At 39.1% G+C, this 24547-nt stretch overlaps 1 protein-coding gene across 1 annotated transcript in view; it reads right to left on the bottom strand.

The window, feature by feature from the left end:
- ARHGEF9 (Cdc42 guanine nucleotide exchange factor 9) overlaps window positions 1-24033 on the bottom strand; it is a 293132-nt gene extending 269099 nt beyond the window's left edge. Inside the window, exon 1 of the mRNA XM_072956524.1 lies at window positions 23089-24033. Within this exon, the coding sequence (XP_072812625.1) occupies window positions 23089-23976 (888 nt within the window). The 5' untranslated portion in view covers window positions 23977-24033. The remainder of the gene's footprint in view (window positions 1-23088) is intronic.
- Window positions 24034-24547: the final 514 nt, after the last annotated feature.

Here is a 24547-nt window from a genome sequence, read left to right on the forward strand (position 1 = left end):
GTTTTCACACTAGACTGAGGTCTTCCCTCGTACTGTCTACTGTCTATTCTATTGCTAAAGTCCTTTTGGAGAATATTATCCCTATCTGAGGAACTCCTCTTGAACTTCATAGTGGTTGAGGAACCCAGTAAAATACTGGCTAGGTATTTCATCAAGCCTGTGCTGTTTGGCCAATTTTACAGCAGTTTCACTCTGCTTACCACTCTCAATCCTCTGGTTTAGTTGAAAGCACCAATAGTGTTAAGTCTCACTTGGAAAAGTTTGTAGAGGTCCTCCAAATGCCTTGGCCAAAAGGATTGCCTTTGGTCCTTCTAAATCTCAAGTCCATCCCTTTTGGAACTTATGAACTCTCATTTTTGAGGCAGTCAAGAGATGCCCAGTGCAGTTGTATCCTGTGCCTTTTGAACAACAAATAATAAAAGGAGAGATACTCCACTATTGCAAAGACCTAACTGGTTCTATTAAAATTTACAATGGTTTGGTAGATCAATCATTTCACAGTGCACCCTCAGGAGATGAAGACCTTAAGCATCATGCCTTGCAATCTGGAGATTTTGTCTATTGGAAAAGAAACCTCCAGAAGAATTCCCTTTAAACCTCACTGGAGATACCACCATCAGGTACTGCTAACCAACCTTTGTGCCACCAAACTCCAAATAATAGACTCTTAGATTCACCTGACACACTTAATGAAAACACCAAACCCTGACTGGACCTGCACATCATCTCTTGACCCAAAAGCAAAGATTTCTCAGAATTGAAGCCTATAGCATCTGATGTGATAGCTTTCCCAAGTATCCAGACTAGATCTGTTGGAAGTTTGTCACCAAACCTATGATGATGACATTCTGTTTCAGGTAATCGCCAATGTCTATGATCTTGATAACATTTGGCCTTTCGATAAAAAGTGCCTGAAATCTCTCCCTCCTACCCCTCCTTGTCATTCTAATGTGACCCCAATAGATTTCCAAACAGTGCATCTTTCTTGTAACATGGGATACTACACCCAGAGAAATTCCCTTCTGGCACTGAGTGACAGAAAGCTGCTAAAACCAGAAAATCTGACCCTTGATCAGTGATGCTTTCAGATAAGGATCTTGATCAAAATGGGGAAATGTAAAAATTAATAAAGAGAAATTTCAATTAAAATAGAGTTGGGAGGCCAGAAGGGAGAATTCTCATACACTATGATAAAAGCAGAGGGCCTACAGGAAGAAGAAAGACTTTCTCTTCTTGTCTAGCATGAGCACAGCCAATGAGAGACTGTCAGGTTTTGGTCAATGAAAAGCCACTATATTTCAAACTCCCAGCTTCCAATGAACTCTTTATTTACTTTATTCCTCCCAACTTCCTCTTCCCCTCTTTAAAAGAGTTATCGTTTCCCTGTTGGGAGGAATTGCACATGGCTCACTATGGTTGCATACCCTGAACTGCAATTCTTTATTGATCCAGAATAAATCCATTTTTGTTGGAGCAATAGCTGACAGTCTATTTGTTTTAGGTCAACACAATCTTAATATTAGTCTGGATAAACCTGCACTAGTTTAGTATCCTCTCAGTGCTAGCATTCTAGCCTTGGCAGCCTTCCTTTGTCCCCCTGCAGGAAAACAAAATAAAACAAACAAAAACCTCAGCAGGCTTTTTTGACTGGGTCTTAATGTCATGTGGTTGTCATTTTGCCTCCTTATTCAATATGGCTAACCCACAGAGAGGGCACACCAGAGGTTGGAAAAAGACCATGGTTTTGTGAGCAAATATTGACAGAGTGCCCTTAGAAAGCTGTGAATTTCCTCAATCAAGGCAGAGGGATGGAAGGCATGTCCTCTCTTCACATCCACTGAAGCAAGCAAGGGAGTCTTCAAGACCACTTCCTAGAGCTTCAAGTCTGCCTCCTTTCCACCAGGAACCATTGAGGTGCCATGATGTAACATCAGGAGCATGAAGCAGAGCACATCTGCCAGCCCTCCATTTCAAGCCCCCTTCAGGACCCCAATGAGATGTCACCACAGTAGCCATTGTCTGGTACACACCTTTTTGTCTCAGGAAATGCCACAGGCCTCTCCAAGAGTCTCAGAATGAAGCTAGAATCATTGGACCTGATCCATGACCCCTCTTGTGAGAGGTTCTTGCCTCCAGCCCATGCCCCTCTCCCACCTTACAACATTGAAGGGTCAAATTTTCCTCAGATTCTCTGAGAAAGGAGAGCAAGGATAGCCTCATGAGTGAGGCAGGAGAGGCCATCTTAATGAAGGTGTCCACTTCCATCTCCCCTCAAGCTGTGCAGAACATCTGGGAGGTGGAGATTCTCCCCTACCTTGCACTCAGCTAGGGGGCCACTAGGAAAGAAGAGTGGAATCCATAGGGCATGTAGGAGTTAAAAGGGTGGGGGGCAGAGGAGAGAGGCCAGAATAGTTGGCAATTTAGTTGGCAAAACATGACTATATTTTCCTTCACATCCGATAGGTTGTGCCACCAGCTTTGAAATGTACAGCAGCAAGAAGACTAGGGAAAAATTGGCTCAAAAATTCTTGAGACCTCAGGATGGGGTGAAAGGCAATATAGACCCGGCACTGACATCATGGTCAGGCTCCTTGTGTCTGATCCTTCATCTACCACTAACTCACTTTGTATCCTCAGACAGGGCTCAATCTCTTCAGCTGCAAAATAAGGACAATAGTTACTGTCCTAGCTGTTTCTGAGTATGATTATGAGTATCATTTGTAGGCAGAAAGGTAATAAAATAGGATAGTAGTGATGATAACAATAGAGCAGGGACACTAGAAAGATCAAATGAGATAACAGAAGTAAAATCTCTATAAATAAAGAACGTTGCCTGTCATTCCAGTTTTACAAGGATCAAACCATTAAGCTTACAGTCACCCACCAACAGTGTACTCTGACAGGAATTTAGAATGGAGTAAAACTGGAAGCATTCTGTGCTTTGGGTACTAGCCCTAGGTAATTAAAATGTATATCTAAGGAATAATTTCAGTGAACCCAGATTCTTGCATCTTCCTGTACGTAGAAGAGCACTAAAAATCATTGACTTGAAATGATGTCTCTTTTTAGGGTATTGGCAGTAATCTTTTTATGCTTGACTAAATTATTTTTTAAGAAAAACTTCCATATATCCTTGCTCCACCCATACCTTTTCGGGACATTTCTTCAGGGCTATGGGAGAAACTGCCTTCCCAGGCCATAGTCTCAGTATGATCACTGAATAAAATATAATTCTCAACTTTTAGGGTGCTTGGGTTTTTTTTTTTTTTAGCCTGTAGTTTTGGTGACTGATGAAGTGATCCAGAATGGACTTCTTTCCTTCAGCTGAACTCTACAAGGAATCAGAGTTTTGGTATCAGCAGAGGCACCATTGTGCCTGTGAGCCTCCTCAGAGAGTCCAGAAGAATTTGGGTGAGTTTTTCCTGGGTCTTAAATCTCCCATTATTGGCCAATAATTCTAAGTTTTATTCAGTAGTGGTAAACACCTCTCTGGAGGTGTGGATTTTCCTTAAACCTTAGTTTCAAGGAAAGGTACCTGAGTTTTCCTCAGTTGGAAGACACTGGGAAGATTTTATTATGTACATACAGAATTTATATTTATAAGTAGTTTCTTAATTGGAAATTAAAGGAAATCTCACACTAAAGATGGCTAAATTGAGATTCTTTTGACATTCCAAAATATATATATTTTTTGCATGTGTAGCTAGAAAAAATCAGCTTGATAAAATATCTTTTCAGAATTCTGACCTTAAAGAAACAAACGTCTTTCTAGGGGGAAACTGCATTTCTCTCTGTGTCTGAGGTGTAAATATTCTACCTGATCTTCTTAGGGGGGTGTGTGTGTGTGTTTTGAGAGCTTGGTCTCCCATAGAAAAGGTACACATATGGTGTACATTTGACAGCCAATGGAATAAACTGGGATTCTGAGCAGACTTTTTGTCTGGGTGTGCCAAATCTCGGCCTTTTGTTATCTTGACTTCCATTGTGCCCACATGTACAAGAAAGGCCTTTACTTTCTTAGACTACTTTTGGAGGTAAACTTCCTAGATCTTGAGTAGGCTGCATCCCTTGCACACTTTTGTGGGGATGCCTCTTGCATCTTAATGGGTTGAGTCATTATTTAGATGTGTCTCATCAATGTCCAGATGATGGATCCTTTAAATTGGAGGAACTTCTAAATTGGTAAGATTTTAGAGACCTCTCAGTATAAACATCTGTGTTATTGGTACCTATGAAAAACAAATTAGAAGATGGATTAAAAGATATAAATATGTGTGTGTGTGTATATATATATATATATATATATACACACACACACACACACATACACATATACATAAATACTAACCAAAGAACTCCCTCAGTTTAAAACAAACAAAATAAAATGGTTTAGAAAGCTTCAACTTAATGGATCTTACAGATCCTAATAAGAATATTAGAATAATTAACATTAATTGGGTTGATTAACAGGGAAATAAGAAACAACTGAGAGGAAAGTCTAGCAACTTCTTCCAAAAAAGTGGAAATTTTAGAGACTTGTCCCAAAAGGATAAATAAATCTCTAGATATTTGTTAAGAAATGGGATAAATAAAATGAGCATTAATGGGATTAAAACAAAAGGTTTTGATACAACACTACATAAGATTGGATGGGCCAAAGGGATCCCTATTGGTCCCCAACATTAAAGGGCCTCAAACAAGTCTGCTGTATTTACCCCAGTTAATATATAGCTGAAAGAAAATTACAGAGATACCTGATCAAATATTGCTTGGGGCAACAAGCCATTTAAACAAGTTTAAAAGTTGACAAAAGGGCCTGAGTCCGTGGGTTAAAGCCCTCACTGAAGATCGCAGAGACTTTTATACAAAAATAGATAAATAGGTTAGGGGATACAAATAAATGTTTCTGGACTTGTAAAACCAAGGCTTATTGATGGGGTCTGTCAACTGAAAAAAAATGCACAACTTAAAAGTTGAGAGTTATGTTTTATTTGGCAGACAAACCCCTCTCACACATCTCTGAGGGACTGTCTCAAAGAGGTAACAGAAGAGCACAGGATACACAGGAGTTTTGCAACAAAAACTAAGTAGAACATCAAAATATTACTGTTAATTAAAGCAAAGCAGACATCTCAAGTTAGTGAATTTAATGCTTTTCTATGTATGGAAGATCCAAGGGTCTGGGCCCATTGACATCATTCCTTTGATATGCAACTTAACTATCTAGGGCCAGTATTCTACTTTTTTCTGTCCTGAATCTCCTCATTGTGCACAGTTGGGGGTGGGTGAAATGGCTGCTGGCTTGATGGCCTCAGGAATATCCTTTGTTTACTGACATGACATGCCACATTATTTATCTACATGTCCTAATGGAAACTAAAGTTAAAGGTACAAAAGTTTATAGAATTGATATGAAAGTTTGTATAAATTGGTATATTTAAATGGGCTTTGTACAAGATGAGTATGTCTCTTTTGCCTAATTATATTGTGGGATAGACATTGTGCTTCACTGGGAAATGATTCCCCTGCCAGGTATTATAAGATAGGACATATAAATCTGCCCCCAGGCAATATTAATTAAACATAATAAAATAAACTACAAGGTTACCTGAGCCCACACAATATGAAATAAAAACTGGAAGCTAATATTCAAGGGCTAATAAAAGTAATAAGAGAAATTCTTACTCTGGGTCTAAACTGTGCACTCAGAAAGAAGGCCTTTGTTGAATGCCTTGTGCAAACATTTGAAGGTATGATATATTTGAACCCTAAAGTTCTAGAACACAGAACTCGATTTTCAGTTTAGTTGGAAATCTTCTCACTGATATAAAAAAAAGGTAAATTAAAGAAAATATATTTGGGCAAATCAATCTTTTAATATCATTTAGGTGGCAGACCAGTTATGTGGGAAATTAAAAGCAACAGTCTTTGTCTTGCAAATATCTACAAATCAGAACGGTAAAAACAGCCCACAATGACCTGAGGCTAAGCCTAATAAGCTCAATCAGGTAAAACCTGAAACCAAAGTGGAACAAAAGGCCCATGTAAACTCAAACCTCTAGAAAGGCTCCCTCATCCAAAATCTAATTCATAGCTTCTTTAAGCATTTATCAAGGACAAATACAGTTCTTGATAGTCTTTTCTAAAAATAGTAAAGCCTTAGTCATTTGATTAAATAAATTTAACTTATTCCAATTGTTATTTATAAACTAGTGAGTTTATATTGTAATACTTTATTCATAATTGTTAAAGTGAAGCTGAGTTCTCTAGTTTTGTCTGTTTATATGTCTGTGTGTACAATACACATATATGTCTTTACCTGTAGATAATATTATCAAAATTAAATTTATAAAAGAGTTCTATTTAATTGACTTAAAAACAAGTGCTTAGAAAATTAAATATTTCTAAATATAAACAAAACTGACCAGAATGAATTTCAGGTCCATGTGATCTAGGAGGCACTCAATAATTAAACTGCTATCTAGTACTAAAGCTAGCTTAAGCTTGTTGGTTTAACCAATACAGACATGCCTTACTTTTATTGTACCTAGGTTTACTAAAGGTCAGTAAATCATGTTGTGTCTGTTGCAGAGTTTGTCAGCAGGAAAAAATTAACTAGATATGATAATATTTTCATAGGTTATAAAACACACATAAATGAAGTAAGGGTTTTCAGGTGAACTCTTTAGGAATAATTATGTTTTCATTATGTCTAACTAAAATAGTTTCTCCAGATTTTGGTAACTTGAAACTTTTGAGTGTTACTAAGTTAAATCATAGAATTCACTATTTATCTACTTTTGTCTCTTTCTAACAGGGAAACTAGAGATATTTGGGCTTATTAAACACATGTCTTGTATCACATTGAGGAAATAAATTATGGTATGAGAAAAATGTATGTTTCTAGAGGTTATGGAATATTGTTAAGTTTGCCAATCAGGAAATGTTGGTATGACAGAGTTCACAATTACTTGCTTGTCAATTTTTGCTAGAGATTAAGGTTTTTAAGGGTAGGAATTGTTATACATGTAATTAAAACTCCTGGATAATAAGGGTAATATTTCAGTATGCAAGGAAAGTAGGATGTGTATTTTCAGCAAAAGATGGTATGAGGAATGGAAACACATTTTGTTTAGGGGAAGAAAGTGATTTTTCAACTAAAGCTGGTTGTTTCTGGATGAGGAAGAAAATAAGGGATAAACTAATGTAGATACAGAAAGTTGTGGGAAATTTGTAAAAACAGAATCCTGAGAAAAGGGTTTTGTACAAAGTCAAGCTGGGGTTAGATTAAATCTAATTAGGTAAATGAATTTTGTTATTAAGGATGGACTAGTGCAAGATGAGTTTGGTTTTCTCTCTCTGTTAAGAGAACAAAGTTTTCTGGGAATGTTAAGCTACTTTAGATAACAGGTTGTAAGTTTCTTTGCCTTCTAAATGATATGTATCTGCCTTAAAAATCATTTATTGTCTATTTGGTTGAATGAATAATTATATCACTTCACAGTGACTTACGATCCTAATTGATCAAGAGTTTTAAAACCTTTTAATATCTTTGACACGCTTCCCGAAGTCAAATACTAAATAAAAATTTTTTAACCTCCAGCTAATTTTGGGATGCTTCAATGTTCCCTGAAACATCCCAAGAGATGTTTCCCAAAGAAACTAATTAGTTTTGTTTGGTATATTAAATTACATGGGAAACATTGTTAAATAAGTGGTGATAAAACCTTCTTAGGTTATACTGTATGGATGAAATATCTAGAATTAATGTAGATATTTCAGAGGGACTTCATGATGGTGGAATAGAAGGATGTGGAGCTCACTTTCTCCCACAAATACATCAAAAATACACCTACATGTGAAACAGTTCTCACAGAATACCTACTGATCTTTGGCAGAAGATCTTACACAAGTGGAGCTACAAGAAAAATCTCTATGTAAATGTGTAGGATCAAAAAAAAAAAAAGAATTTGGACAGGACCTGTACCCCAGGGAGGAAGCAGTGAAAGAGTAAAATACTCTGACCTGGGAAGCCTCTTCACTAGCAGGGAGATTAGCTGGGACAGAAAGGGAGCTTCAGAAACTCAGAGCACAGCAGCCACCTTGCAGCAAATAGGACAGAGAGAAATTGGCACAGAGGATCTGTGCAGTCCCCAGGCTGAGATGTGAGCCTGCTGGAACATGCCAGAACTGGGTGCTGAAACTCACACTTCAGAGAATAGACCCTGGGAGAAGACGGGTTGGCTGTACAGAGACAGCTTGAAGGGTCTGGAATGTGGTATGGGCTGAAACTAGGTGCATGTGAAAAGGAGCCCCAGTTCTCCATAAAAAAACCCCATTGTTGGTGTTCATGGAGGGAGGAACAAGACTCCAACATAGCAACTTCCTGTTTTGTAAGGTCACAGAGCATGGTCCTGGCATAAAAGCCTCATTGTTAATACACTCTCATGAAAGGAGGGCTAGGATCCTGACATAGCAGTCTCCTTTATGGCTTGCTCTGGAAGGGCATAATTGCTGGCAGGTTGACCCCAAGTGCAGGTGGGGCTGAAACCTCAGACCATTACCAGGGGCCACATGACATCAGAAATGGGGCTGAAATTTGAGACTTATCCCAGGTGGTTTTGAAGATTTATGTCACTGGTGCCTTTGCAAACTCAGTCTGCAGGACATCCAAGCAGAATACTGGTGTGTGGCTGGGACAGGTCCAGTGTTAAAAGTGGGCATATGCTCACGGTGGTGGGGTTGGGGTCTGGGCTAATCCTCTAGTACTCTGCTGATCCAGGTGTATGACTACTTGTAACTACAGTGGGTCCTGGTGCCTGACCTCAACAAAGTCTGCCCTAGTGGCTTTGTGAACACAGCACCTGAGGGACCCAGGGCAGGATGCCTACATTTCCATGGCTGAGGCAGTGCTAGGGGCAGCACCAAAACCAGTGTACTTTGTGAACATGCACAATGGATGATAGGCAACACTACAGAGAGCACTTCCTGGTGGATATCTCTTGTAGAGGAATACTCAGCCCCTCCTCTCCCAGAGGAAGAGCTTCAATACTGCCTACTTCACACAGAAACTCAGAAATGGATCTGAGATCTTCTTCTCCAACAACTAAGGAGCAGGATTAGCCCCCAAAAGGGCTGTAACAATGACAGAACAAAGAGGGGGCCCTGCTTAACATCCAGTGCAGGCTCAGGTCACCACAATACCAATCACACCTACTATCAAGGGGATAGCAGTCCTCACACACTGAAGAAATATGTGGCAGCTGTCAATACTAGAAAAAGCCCTTGCAACAAAAATATTAGATGGACAAGGGCTACACAGTGATGTTCCTACATAAAAACAGTCCTTCAAGACCAGAGTAGATAACTGTTACTCCTAAATTAATAGTCAGAGAAATATAAGTAAAATGAAGAAGCTGAGGAACCACTCCCAATTAACGGAATAAAAGAAATCCCCCTAAAGAACAAACAATGAAATAGACATCTCTAGCCTACCAGATCTTGAATTCAAAAAAGAGATAGTAAAAATACTGAAGGAAATAAGAGAGACAATTGATAGAACTGCAGATTACTATAAAAAAGGAACTAGAAACTATAGATAGAAGCCATTAAAATCACAAAACGCAATTGCTGAGATGAAAGCAAACATAAAGTCAATAAACAGCAGTCTAAACAATGCAGAAGAACAAACAGGTGATATCGAAGATAGAATAATGGAAATCCATTGATCAAAATATCAGATAGAAAAATAAATGAAGAAATAAATAAATAAAAGAGACATTTGGAATAACATAAAACTTTTCAATCTACACATCATAGGGAGCTCAGAAGAAAGAGAAAATGGGATTGAAAACATATCTGAGCATTTTTTCATGTGCCTATTGGCCATTTGTATGTCTTCATTGGAAAATTGCTTGTTTAGGTCTTCTGTCCATTTTTGTACTGGGTTTTTTTTCTTATTAAGTTGTATGAGCTGTTTATATATTCTGGAAATTATACATTTGTCAGTCGCATCATTTGCAAATACTTCCTCCCATTCCCTAGGTTGTTATTTTGCTTTGCTTATGGTTTCTTTTGCTGTGCAAAAGCTTATGAGTTTAATTAGGTCCTATTTACTTATTTTTGCTTTTATTTCCATTGCCTGGGTAGAATGCCCTAGGAAAACATTGCTAAGATTTATGTCAGAAAATGTTTTGCCTCTGTTTTCTTCTAGGTTTATAGTGTTTTGTCTTATATTTAAGTCTTTAAGCCATTTAGAGTTCATTTTTGTGTATGGTGTGAGGGAGTGTTCTAACTTCAGTGATTTCCATGTAGTTGCCCAGTTCTCCCAACACCATTCGCTGAAGAGACTGTCTTTTCTCCATTGTATATTCTTGCCCCCTTTGTCAAAGATTAATTGTCCATAAGTCTGTGGGTTTATTTCTGGGCTCTCTATTCTGTTCCATTGATCCATGTCTGTTTTTGTGCCAATACCATGTTGTTTTGATTATTGCAATTCTGTAGTGTTGTCTGAAGTCTGGGAAGGTTATTCCTGCAGCTTTGTTATTTCTCTTCAGTATAAAAGAAGATGTAAACAAACATTTCTCCAGTGAAGACATACAGATGGCCAATAAGCACATGAAAAATGCTCAGTATCCCTAGTCATCAGAGAAATTCAAATCAAAACTGCAATGAAATATCACCTCATACCAGTCAGAATGGCTACCATTAAAAAGTCTGCAAATGATAAATGCTGGAGAGGGTGTGGAGAAAAGGGAACCATCTTACACTGTTGGTGGGAATGCAGTTTGGTACAGCCATTATGTAAAAGAGTATGGAGATTCCTAAAATAAACTAAAAATAGACTTACAATATGATCCATCAATCCCACTCCTGGGCATATATCTGGAGTGAACTCAAATTTGAAAAGATACATGCACCCCAATGTTCATAGCAGTGCTATATACAATAGCCAAGACATGGAAACAACCTAAATGTCCATAGACAGATCACTGGATAAAAAAGCTTTGATATATTCATACAATGGAATGCTATTCAGTCATAAAACCTTTTTTTAAATAAAGTTATTTGCAGCAACATGATTGGATGTGGAAATCGTCATTCTAAGTGAAGCGAGCAAGAAAGAGAGAGGAAAATATAATATGATATTCATATATGGAATCTGAGTGAAAAACAACACACACACACAAGAAGAAGACACTAATGAAACTTCTATAAAACATAAACTGGCTCACAGTCATAGTAAACAAATGAATGGTTACTGGAGGAAAGAAGGTGGGAAGAAACAAATTGAGAGTTTGAGATTTGCAAATACTAACTAATATATATAAAATAGATAAAAATCAAAAAAAAATTTTCTGTATAGCACAGGGAACTATATTCAATATCCTGTAGTAACTTAAAATGAAAAAGAATATGAATGTGAATATATATGTGTATATGTGTGACTGAACCATTACTGTATGCCAGAAATTGACACATTGTAAACTGACTATACTTCAGTTAAAAAAAAGTGCATATAGTTAATACTTCTGTACTGTACACTGAAACATTATTAAAATGGTAAACCTATCTAAGGAGGGAACCACCAAAAAATGAAAAGGCAACAAATGGGAGAAATATTTGCAGATAATATGACTGATAAAAGGTTAATATCCAAAATATATAAAGAGCTCATACAACTTAACTTCATAAAAACAAACAACCTAATTATAAAATGAGCAGAAGACCTGAGTAAACATTTTCCCAAAGAGGACATGCAGATGGCCAACAGGCACAAGAGAATGTTGTCAATATTGTTAATCATCAGAGAAATGGAAACTGAAACCACATGAGATAACACTGCACACCTGTCAGACAACTTTTATCAAAAAGAACACAAGTAACAAACGTTGATAAGAATGTTGAGAAAAGGGGACCCTCATACAATGTTTGTGGAAATATAATTGGTGTAGAATAAAGGGTGGTGGTTTCTCAAAAAACTGAAAATAGGACTACTATTTGTCCCAGCAATTTCACCTCAGGGTATATATTGAAAAAAACAAAAATACTAATTTGAAAAGATGCATGTACCCCAATATTCATAGCTGCATTATTTATAATTGCTAATATATTAAACAAACCTAAGTGTCCATTAACAGAAAAATGGATAAAGAAGTTGTAGTATACAGTCTTGGGGAGATCAGCCAAAATGGCAGAGTAGGACACTTGTAGCTCACCCTCTCCCACAAATACACCAAAACACATCCATGGACCCACACAGCCAACCAGAGCACCTGTTGAACTCTGAAAGAATATTGCCCTCTTCAAAAGACAAAGACACCATGAATCTGGTAGGAGAAAAGGAAAAAAGAAAGGAGAAAAAGCAAAACAGTGTGGGACTGGTCCTGCGGGGAGGGAGCAGCAAAGGAGGAATAGCACTTGTTTCCTGGGTCTCTTCCTCTCCAACAGAGAGGTCAGCAATATGAAGGGGGAACCTCCAAGGCTTAGATCTGTACGGAACAGCCCTTGACCAACAGAACTAAGTTAAATGGGCACAAAGGGTCTCCGCAACCCCCAGCCCTAGAAGCAAAGTGGCAGGTGAGGGACAGAACTGGCTGCTCAAGCTGGGCAGAGGACTGGGGCAGGCTGCACAGAGGCAACTCTGGGGGACTGCAGGGTGCTGCACACCCTGGATGAACGGGTATACAGGGCAAAACAACCTTGGCCCTCCATAAAACAACACAGCTGATGCACCCTGGGGGAAGGGTGCCATACCACCTATCTCTGAAAACCTGCCAAAGGTTTTTGGGAGAAGAGAGGTGGGGCTCAGGCACAGCCATCATATCCTTCAGTGCTTAGTACCCAGGTAGGGGCAGGGTTGAAACCTGAATCCTTACCTAAGGGCTTAGCAGCCTCAAAGGTGAGATGGAGACTTGCTTATAGCCTGAGGCAGATAGGATCATTCTGCCCTGGTACCTCTGAGAAATCACGCCTCCAAGACAAACAAATAAGGAGATGAATTCTGGCACGGAGCAGGTGCGGGGCTCTTCTGCCATCTTCCCCGAGCCTGCCTATGGAGCGCTGACCTGAGGTGGAGCAGGCAGCTGCACAGAGCAGGGGAGCAACCAGCGTGAGGAGACAGCGGGTGGCCACCTGCCTTCCCAGCAGAAGCACAGCTACTGACAGTGGTGCTGGGAAGGGGCACAACCTGCCCACCTACCTTGCCAGAGTGCAGCATCTGACCATGGCGTCAGGGGGGGGAATGGCCTGCCTGCTCACTGTGTAAGAGCACAGCACCTGACTGTAGTATTGGGAGGGGTTGAGACCTGCCTGCCTAACTTGTGCGAGCACAACATCTGACCACAGCATCAGAAGGGGGAGTGACCCACAGCCTACCATGCTGTTGGGAGGAGGCACAACCTGCTCACCTAACCTGCATGATCATGGCTTTGGGAGAGGGCATCACCTTCCTGCCCACTGCATAGGAACACAGCACCTGACTGCAGTGTTGGGAAAGGGTGAAATCTGCTTACCAATGTGCACTGGGAGCAGCACAGACCGGGGGCACCAAAGGAAGGCCTCTGGAAGCAACGAGCTGAGTTCACACAGCAGGGCAAGATCTTTCAATAAAATCATTAAGAGTGAACAGTCTCCATGAGAACATACCCCCCTTTTTTTTCTATCTCTTTATCTTTTCTTTATCTGTTATATTTTCTATTAACTTTTATATTTTTACTTTTTAAACAATTCTATATATCTCTGGTTTTAATCCCTTTAAAATTTTTATTTTAAAAACTTTTATAATTATTATTTTTAAAATCCACCTCATTTCATTTTTATTTCCTTTGGTTTTGATCTCCTGTTATTGATTACACTTGGGCTTCAAATTATATATATATATATATTTATATATATATATATATATTACTGTTTTCTCTTTTTTAATTCTTTTAAAAGATGTCTCATCTTAATTACTATTTTCCTTCAACTTGTTCTGTTACTGATTATATACAGTTTTCAAACCTTTATATTTTTTTTCTCTCCCGTCTTTTAAAATCCTCTTATTTAAGTTTTATTCTTGCATGGGCTTTAGAGAGATAAATAAACTCCTTAAAAACCATAATAGATAACTGATACTCCATAAGCCACAGTGCCAGAGAAGTATGAGCAAGATGAGAAGCAGTGGAACCACTCACAATTAGAAGAACAAGACAAATCCTGTGAAAGAATGATCAATAAAATAGATATTGATGGCCTACTAGATCAAGATTTCAAAAAAAGAGTGATCAAAGTACTGAAGGAACTAAAAGGGACACTGTTTAGAGATTAAAAATATGTCAAAAATGAAATTGAAGCTATAAAGAAAAGCCAAGAAAAATTGGAAAACTAATTTGCTGAGATGAGAGCTGATCTAAAGGCTATAAAAAGCAGGCTAGATATTGCAGAGGACCTAGAATACAGGACAACATAAAGCACCCAATCAGAACAGCCGAGAGAAAAAAAAATGAAAACAATATAAGGGACCTATGGGATAGTTTAAAGCATGTCAATCTATGCACAATAGAGGTTTCAGAAGGGGAAGAAAGAGCAAAGGGGACTGAAAAGGTATTTCAAGAAATCATGACTGAAAACTGCCTAGACCTAAAGAAGGAATCAGATATCCAAGTACAGGAAGCTCAGAGGGTCCCAAACAGGAAGAACCCAAATAGACCCACACGAAGACATATGATAATCAAGACGGCCACAGTCAAGGATAAAGAAATGATCCTAAAGGCAGCAAGAGAAAAACAAAGAATGAGTTATAAGGGAACCCCCATAAGGCTTTCAGCTGATTTCTCTACACAAACATTACAGGCCAGAAGGGAGTGAAAGATATATTCAAAGTACTGAATGAAAAATGATGCAGCCAAGGATACTTTATCCAACAAGGTTATCCTTTAGAATAGAAGGAGAGCTAAAGAACTTCATAGACAAGCAAAAACTAGAAGAGTTTAGCAACACTAAACCCATACTAAAAGAAATATTGAAAAGTCTACCCTAAATAGAAAAGAAGCTGGATGCTACAAAAATGAGAAAATCATAACTGGAAAGGTGATAATGAATTACATGAATTACAATGAATTAGAAATAGAATAAACATGAAATTGTAAAAGAGGACATCTAAATCATTAAGAGTGGGAGAGGGAAGCAAGAAAATATAGTTTTTCTTTTCTTTCTAAAATTTTTGTTCTAGGTAGGATGGGTTTGAGCTTATATTACTAACTGTTTAATACAAACGGTTATAGTAATGGGTTAATAGACTTACAAAAAAGGGAAAACACAAGACAAAAACTAACAAGGGAGTCACAAAAATTAAATATAATCCAAGATAATACAAAGAAAAATTATCAAACCACAAAAGGAAGAAGAAAGGAACAAAGAGGAAATACCAATTCAACTGCAAAGATAAGTTCAAAATGAGAATAAACACACATATATCTTTAATTACTGTAAATGTTAATGGACTAAATGCTCCAGTCAAAAGACATAGAGTGGCAGACTGGATTATAAAGCAATAACCTTCAATATGCTGCATGCAAGAGACCCACTTTAGGGAGAAGGACACATATAGATTGAGAGTGATAGGATGGAAAAGGATATTCCATGCAAATGGAAATGACAAGAAAGCAGGTGTTGCAGTACTAATTTCAGACAAAATAGACTTTAAAACAAAGCCCTTAAAGAAAGATAAAGAAGGACATTTTACAATGATTAAAGAAGTACTATAAGATGAGGATATTACACTTATTAATATATATGCACCCAAAATAGGGGCCCCTAAGTACATAAAACAATTACAGAGATAAAGGGGGAAATTGATGGGATTACAACCATTGTCGGAAATTAACACAGCATTAACATCACTAGACAGATCTTCCAGACAGAAAATAAATAAGGCAACAGAGAAAAAAAATGATACAATAAAAACATTAAATTTAGTGGATATTTTCTGAGCATTACACATCCCCAAAATAGGATAAATATTCTTTTCAAATACACATGGAACATTTTCTAGGATAGATCATGTATTTGGGCACAAAAGAAGCCTCAATAATTTTAAGAAGATAAAAATTATCTCAAGCATCTTTACTGACCACACTGCCATAAAACTAGAAATCAACTACAGATAAACAAAGGAGGGAAAAAAGGAAAGCATAGAGATTAAACAACATGCTATTAAAAAAAACCAATGGGTCAACAGCGAAGTCAAAGCTGAAATTAAAAATTACCTTTAGACAAATGAAAATGAAAATACGAGTACAAAAAATTTACAGGATGCAGCAATGGCAGCACTAAGAGGGAAGTTTATAGCGATACAGGCCTTCCTCAAAAAAGAAGAACAATCTCAAACACAAAAATCTAACCACCCAGCTAAAAGAATTAGAAAAAGTAGAGAATAAAAGTCCAAGTCAGCAGAAGGAAGGACATAATAAAAATCATGGAGGAAATAAATAAAATAGAAATTAAAAAACACTACAAAAATCAATCAAACCAAAAGGTGGTTTTTTGAAAGAGTAAATAAAATTGACAAATCTCTGGCCAAACTCACAAAGAAGAAAAAAGAGTGAACACAAATAAGCAAAATAAGAAAAGAAAATGGAATAACTAAACAAGACAAAGACACTACCAAAAAAGAGAATTATAGGCCAATATCACTGATGAACATAGACGCCAAAATCCTAACCAAAATATTAGCAAATAGAATACAATGACACATAAAAAAGATTATACATCATGACCAAGTGGGGTCCATCCCAGGAACACAAGGCTGATTCAACATATGCAAATCAATCAATGTAATACATCACATCAACAAGAGAAAGGACAAAAACCACATGACCATCTCAATAGATGCAGAAAAAGCATTTGATAAAATTCAACATTCATTTATGATAAAAACTCACCAAAGTGGGTATACAGGGAACATATCTCAACATAATAAAAGCTATATATGACAAACCTACAGCCAGCATAGTACTCAATGGTGAAAAACTCAAAAGCTTCCCACTAAAACCTGGGACAAGAAAAGGATGCCCACTATCACCACTCCTATTTAACATAGACTTGGAAGTCCTAGCCACAGCAATCAGGCAAGAGAGAGAAACAAAAGGGATCCAAATTGGAAAAGAAAAGGTAAAAGTGTCACTATAAGCCAAAGACATGTTACTATATATAGAAGACCCTAAACGGTCCACACAAAAACTACTAGAGCTGATTGAAGAATTCAGCAAGGTAGCAGGTTACAAAATTAACGTTCAAAAATCAGTGACATTCCTTTACACTAATGATGAACCAACAGAAAAAGAAAGTAAAGATACAATCTCCTTTAAAATAGCACCCAAAGTAATAAAATGCCTAGGAATAAATCTAACCAAGGAGGTGAAAGAATTATACACAGATAACTATAAACCACTGATGAAAGAAATTAAAGAAGACATTAAAAAATGGAAAGCTATCCCATGCTCTTGGATTGGAAGAATCAATATTGTTAAAATGGTCACACTGCCCAAGGCAATCTACAGATTTAATGCAATCCCTATCAAATTACCCAGGACATATTTCACAGAACTAGAACAAATCATAATAACATTTATAGGGAACCACCAAAGACCTAGAATTGCAAAAGCATTACTGAAGAGAAAGAAAGAGCCTGGAGGAGTAACTTTCTCAGACTTCAAACAATACTACAGAGCTACAGTCATCAAGACAGCATGGTATTGGTACCAAAACAGACATATAGACCAATGGAACAGAATAGAGAGACCAGACATGAACCCACAAACTTTTGGCCAATTAATCTTCAACAAAGGAAGAAAGAGCCTACAATGGAATAAAGAAAGTCTCTTCAGCAAATGGTGTTGTGAAAACTGAACAGCAGCATGTAGATCAATGAAGCTATAACCCTCCTTTGCACCATATACAAAATAAACTCAAAATGGATCAAAGACTTAAACATAAGAGAAGATACAATAAACCTCCTAGAAGAAAATATAGGCAAAACATTATCTGACGTACTTCTCAAAAATGTTCTCCTAGGGCAGTGTACCCAAGCAATAGAAACAAAAGCAAGAATAAACAAATGGGATCTAATTAAACTTTCAAGCTTCTGCACAGCAAAGGAAACCATAAGCAAAACAAAACAATCTACAGAATGGGAGAACATTTTTGCAAAAGATGAAACTGACAAAGCCTTATCTCCAGAATATATAAGCAGCTCATATGACTTAATAAGAAAAATCAAACAACCCAATCCAAAAATGGGCAGATCTAAACAAGGAATTCTCCAAGGAAGACATACAAATGATCAATAAGCACATGAAAAAATGCTCCATATCACTAATTATCAGAGAAATGCAAATCAAAACTATGTTTAGGTATCACCACATACCAGTCAGAATGGCCATCATTCAAAAGTCCACAAATGACTAATTTTGGAGAGGCTGTGGAGAAAAGGGAACCCTCCTACACTCCTGGTGAAAATGCAGTTTGGTGCAGCCACTATGGAAAACAGTGTGGAGATTCCTCAAAAGACTAGGCATAGACTTAACATATGACCAAGTAATCCCACTCCTGGGCATGTATCCAGAAGGAACCCTACTTCAAAATGATACCTGAACCCCAATGTTCATAGCAGCACTATTTACAATAGCAAAGACATGGAAACAGACTAAATGTCCATCGACAGATGACGGAATAAAGAAGGTATGGTATATTTCTACAGTGGAATACTTTTCAGCCATAGAAACTGACAACATAACACCATTTGCAGCAACATGGATGTTCCTAGAGAATGTCATTCTAAGTGAAGTAAGCCAGAAAGAAAGAAAAATACCATATGAGATCGCTCATATGTGGAACCTTAAAAAAAAAGAACATAAATGCAAAACATAAACAGTATCATAGACATAGATTACAAACTTGTGGTTGCCAGGGGGGAGGGTGGTGGGAAGCGACAGACTGGGGTTTCAAAATTTGTAGATACTGACAGGAGTATGTAGAATATATAAACAACAGTATACTGTATAGCACCGGGAAATACACATAAGATCTTTTGGTAGCTCACAGCAAAAAGGACTGTGACAATGAATATATGTATGTTCCTGTATAACTGAAAAATTGTGCTCTACACTGGAATTTGACACATTTTTAACTGTAACTCAATTTTAAAAATCAATCAATCTATCAATCAATCTACCTTTACTTAATTGTGGCTGGCTCTTGAAATCTTTCCTGTGCAAAGCTAAGGACCCACACTTGACATCCTAGGGACGCAGCGGAGACCTGGGATATGGCCCTCCTCACACTCCACATCCGGTTTTCTACATCACAGTGATTCTTGGTCAGACAGTTATAAGTACTTGTGTTTATTTACTCATTTCATCTTCACAAAACTCCTATAAAATAGATATTATTATCATCCACATTTTAAAGATAGTCCCTGACTCATAAGGCAGTTGTATGATGAATTGAGCTCATACATGCAAAATGCTTAGAACAGTGAGTGTCTTGGGACATAATAAGCAGTATGTAAATGTTATCTATAATTATTATTTCCTAATTCTCCTCATTTTCCTAATGCAAAGAGTAAGGCACAGAGAAGTTTCGGCCAGCCCCCAAATGAAGGACTCTGTTTTTGATTTTTTTCGGGGGGCGGTAATTAGGTTTATTTCTTTAATTAGTTAGTTTAATGGAGGTACTAGGGATTGAACCCAGGACTTTGTGCATGCTAAGCATGAACTCTAACCACTGAAGTATACCCTCCCCCACCAAATGAAGGACTCTGAAGAGATTCTATTCTTGCCTTCTGATATCATCCCCTTGAAGCTGCATCCTGTCCTGGACTATACTACCAGCCCCAGTCTTGACCAGAGCTATATATCTGGGCCAAAGCAGCTACAGTTTCTGGAGTCACTTAGCTCTGTAGGATTCGATGAATAGACCTCAAAAATAAAACACCCTGGAGGAAGCCAGCCAATGCTCAGTTTCCCTAGGAAACCTAAAAGGACCTGTGCCATTCTGCTAGCTGGGTTTTTCATCTCTATTTGCATATAATGATCCTCTGTAATTATGTGGCCTTTGGGACCTAATAATGCATTACTTTCATATTTGTTATACCAGTTTAACCTCACAGTGAACCTGAAAGGTGCCTGAAGGAAGAATGAGGATTTGGCAGATAAGGCTGCTAAAACACAGAAGGAGAAAGGGCTTTGTCAGTAGAATCTGAGGCAGATCCAATACTGGATCTCTCAGGTCCTAATTGTCTCCCAGCTTTGTGTGTCAGGGGAAATCCTGTCTCTTCTCTGGGACTCAGTAGCCCCATCATCTGTAAAATGAAGTAATTGGACCAGATGGTCAATAAGAACCCTGACCTACATCATTGCCCTCTGGCATTCAGCTTTTCCACTCCACTTTGCTTTTTCTCTGGATCTCAGGGTCTGTCTGGGCTGGTGTTTGCCACACCAGGGAAAGACAGCCAGAATCTTTGAGCAACCAGCAGAGGACACAGGAAAGCCATTCTAAAAAATGCTACTGGATGGCAAGGAGTCTCCCATTGGACTCAGAGAAACAATTACAGGCTTAACTGGGAGGTAAAAGCTAGAGATAGAAAAGGAGGAAATATCCTCAGGAATTATGTGCTGCAAATTCTGTGGGTCAGATGGAGAAATTGAGGCCCAGAGAGGGGAAGGATCTGTCACAAGGTCACAGGCAAAGTCAAAGGTGTAAATGACACTAGAAGCCAGTTTCCTGACCTCAGACACTTCCTTCAACTGTATTAACCAGTTGATTTTACAGTAGTCTTGAATTATTTTTCTGGCTGAATATTGTTCACACTCACTAATAATTTACCAAATTTTAATAATGACAACTGCAACTTTGTGGAAGCTCACAACGTGTCACAAATGATGCTAGAATGGTTACCTTACATACTCTGGCTCCTTTGATTCCCCACAACAGCCCCCTTAGGTAGGGATTGTTTTGTCCAATTTCACTCAAGCCTTTGTGACTCCAAAGCCTGCACTTTTAAAGAACCTATAAGGCATCCCCATGTCCAGTTCATACAGCTGCCTAGTGAGGGAATGTACTCAGCTATGACCCTCTTCTTAGTGACTGATAACATTGGACATGCAATACTCAACAGCAATTATCAGCTAACGGAGCCATAGGTATGTTTTTTTGTTTGTTTGCTTGATTGTTGGACTTAAAACCAATGCAATGACTTTACTCCCCCCAATACGCTAATTTTTATATCCTTAAAGCTTATCAAATATGATAAATATAGAAAGAGAATGCTTTTAAACATATCAATGGCCTTCTCAGAAAAAGCAGGCTTATTGCTTCTGTCCTCATGTGACCCAAGTTCTCTGAAAATGGGATGTGAGAGATGCTCAAACAGGTCAAGAACTATCAAGCTAGACCACGCCCATCACCACTACCAAGAAGAAGAATTTTAATTAACTGTACTTAAGAAATGCTTTGCCTTAAAATTATCTGAAGAAACTATAGCATACCTCCTTGTGAAGACATTTTTAAGTCTCAAAGCCAGATAGTCCCTTCTAGTGTTTATCCAACATTTTTCCTACTGAGAAAGGAAGATATTCAGCCATTTTGGAAAAGAACTGGGGAAAACAGGACTTGCAAGCTGAAGAACAAAGGTCCTGGGGGCCTGAGTCCCAGAAACAAAAACCAAGCTCACAAAAATAAAAGACTAGTTTTATTTTGGTTACACCAACCAGTATACCTAGTTGCCATAAGACAAGAAGCTCAACTACACATTTTAATCTTATCTGTTCCAGTGCATTCTTGCAGAAAATTCTCATGCACTCCTGTCCCCTCACAGAAGCACCCCCTAAGCCTGATAGCCACCACGGAGCTACCTGCTGCTGTTCAAAGAAGTTTAATGATTTCTGGAAATTATCAGTGATCATGAGACAAACCCTCCCTTTTATTATAAAGGCAACTTGCCTCTTCTACTCTAGGAGCTTTTTTTCTGCCTTCTCCCTTACGCACAAACTATTTCTTTTAATAAAAAGCTTTTCTTGCTTAAAACTCTTGTGAAGGAGATATTCATTTCTCTGGTAATGCTGTCCAATAATCTGAAAAGGGCCTGGTAACACTACTACTTTTTAGCACCTTTCTTTTTGTCCATGAATGGGGGTGTGGTGAGCTCCTTCTTGTCATCACTCAAGTCAAACCCTTTGAATAATATAGACAGCTATGCAAAAGCACTAGACTTGGGAGTCAAAAGTGAGATTTGAATCCAAATTCTGTCACAATCTGTATAACTCTGGAGAAGTTATTCAATTTCTCTGAGCCTGTTTCCTCACTGGTAAAATGATGATAATCACTCCCTCATCACAAAGTTACTTTAAGAATTAAATGAAAGCAGTGTATGTGACAGCATCCAGACAAATGCTTGTTATAAAGCTACCACTCAATGAATTTTGGGAGAAGAATGTTATTGGGCTGTCCTCTACCTACATTCTTCAGGTCAAACAACAGTGTTGTTACCAGAAGGTGCTTAGAGATTTCTAAGACACCAAGACTGCCTTCTCTCCTTTATAGGGAAACTGAGGTCCAACAAGATGAAAGGATTTGTCTCAAAGTCATACAGAGAACAGAGCACAGAACTGAGACATAAATCCAGGTCTCCTGACCCTCAGTCCCAGAGGCTTTCCTTGACCCCTGTCTCTGGATTTAGGTCCTGTTGATGAGGGAGGAGAGGGTGGCAAAGCCAGGGAAATATCCCACAGTCTAAGCAAAATAGGAGACTACGGCTGTCTTGGGCATCATTAAATGAACCTGATCACTCTGCTGACATTCCCAGAGCTTCAGTTTTGGTTCAAGGCTGAATTAAGATGTGATTGCAGGCATTCAGCCCAAGGAAGAGACAAAAATTGCCTGGGGTTTTAGGATGAGTCAATTCCAAGGTAACTGACTGGTGGGAGCTTTCCTTCCAGGATATTTCTGATGGAAGGTATGGTTATATAGGACGCCATGGTAGTTTAGCTGGCTTCTGGGGATGTGAACATTTCAAATGGCGATTTGGAAATCCAGATCCAACCTTACCTGAGTACGGGGGACTCCAGCACAAGCTTTGCTGGCTTCTCTCTCTGCATCTGCTGCTCCTATATCTAAATCAGAATCCTGAGGCTGCCCTGCCTGGGTGGACCCCACAGGTCCCCTGTGGGTATCCTGCTCCTCCATCTCATTGGGCTTCTCTTCTAGCTTCTCCATGACCGCTTTGGTGGTCATCCTCTTGGCACAAGTGCCCAGCTCAGGGGACTCTCCAACACTGTCATCTTCTTTCAGGAAGCTGACCACAGTCTCAGGGTCTTCATCAAGCTCTTTAGAGGAAGAGTGCTCCCTAGTGAAGGCATGGCCATAGTGGAAGCTACAGCCATTCTTTGGTGTCAGGTCATCCTGGAACTTGAAGACAGCTGAGGTTGAAGTTGAGACCAAGGTAGCAGCAGTGCAGGGAACTGTGAGGGCCTGGCCCAAAGTCTCCTTGCCCTCTGCGCTCATTTTAAAGGTGAATGAGGCTTGTGAGGCCTTGTGGTGGTGGCGCTGGTGCCTCCCAATTACACTGCCCCACAACACAGCCTCAGAGGGGTGGCAGGGCAGGCTGAGTGGGAAGTTGGCTCGGGAGGCTACATTCTCCAGAATGAAGTCTTCACTGTCACCACTGATGAAGTAGGCCTCACCTCGGCGTCTGCCCATCTGAAACTCTTCTCGGGAGAATGAACGCCACTTTCGGGCCACCTCGGTCACACTGCTGAAGAACTTGACAACACTACCAAAAGGCATAGTCTTGCCTCGGCGCAGGTGCCCAGGGCCCTCCTTGTAACCCCCTTCCATGTTCCCTTCCAAGGTTGAGCCCTCAATGGCAGCCTCAAGTTCCTGGATTCTGGAGTCTCCAGCTAATGTGTATGGGGCCTCAAGGTCCCCAGGTAACATGCTTTTCTGGTAGCTTTTGGCCTGCCTGCCCCTACCAGGCTGCTTAGGGGACTCTTCCTCCCAGGAATCCTCCTCCACTTGCATACCAAAGTCATTGAAGGCCAGTACTTTCTGGTTCATCCTCTTGGGGGCATGCACTAGCTTCTGCACATCTACAAGGAAGGGCTCCAGGCTTTCAATGTGGCCTGAGTAAGAATAGCGGAAAGGCTTTGGAGCCTCCTGGGCCTTTCTCATCTGGTACATACCTGGAATCTCTTGGGGTTGCTGGGCCTTGTTCCTCCTAGGAGGAGTATTCTTGGCGGCCCCAGTTGAAGGTTTCAACCTCTTGAATGACTTCATTCGATCCATTAATGTGACTTTGGGCTTCAACTCTGATGGCCTTGAAGTGACTCCCAATAAAATCATGGACTGGGGGCGCTTCCCCTGATTGGAGGCAACTTTTCTGCGGCTTACAAAATTCCAGATCTTGTTGACTTTGGTTTTTTTCTTGTTCTGACCATTCTCTTCCTTGGGATTCAAGTCATCCTGGTCACACTGCTCAGACTTCTCCAGCACCACCTCCCCAGCCAGG

The sequence above is a fragment of the Vicugna pacos genome, chromosome X (assembly GCF_048564905.1).
Source record: "Vicugna pacos chromosome X, VicPac4, whole genome shotgun sequence".
NCBI lineage: Eukaryota > Metazoa > Chordata > Mammalia > Artiodactyla > Camelidae > Vicugna > Vicugna pacos.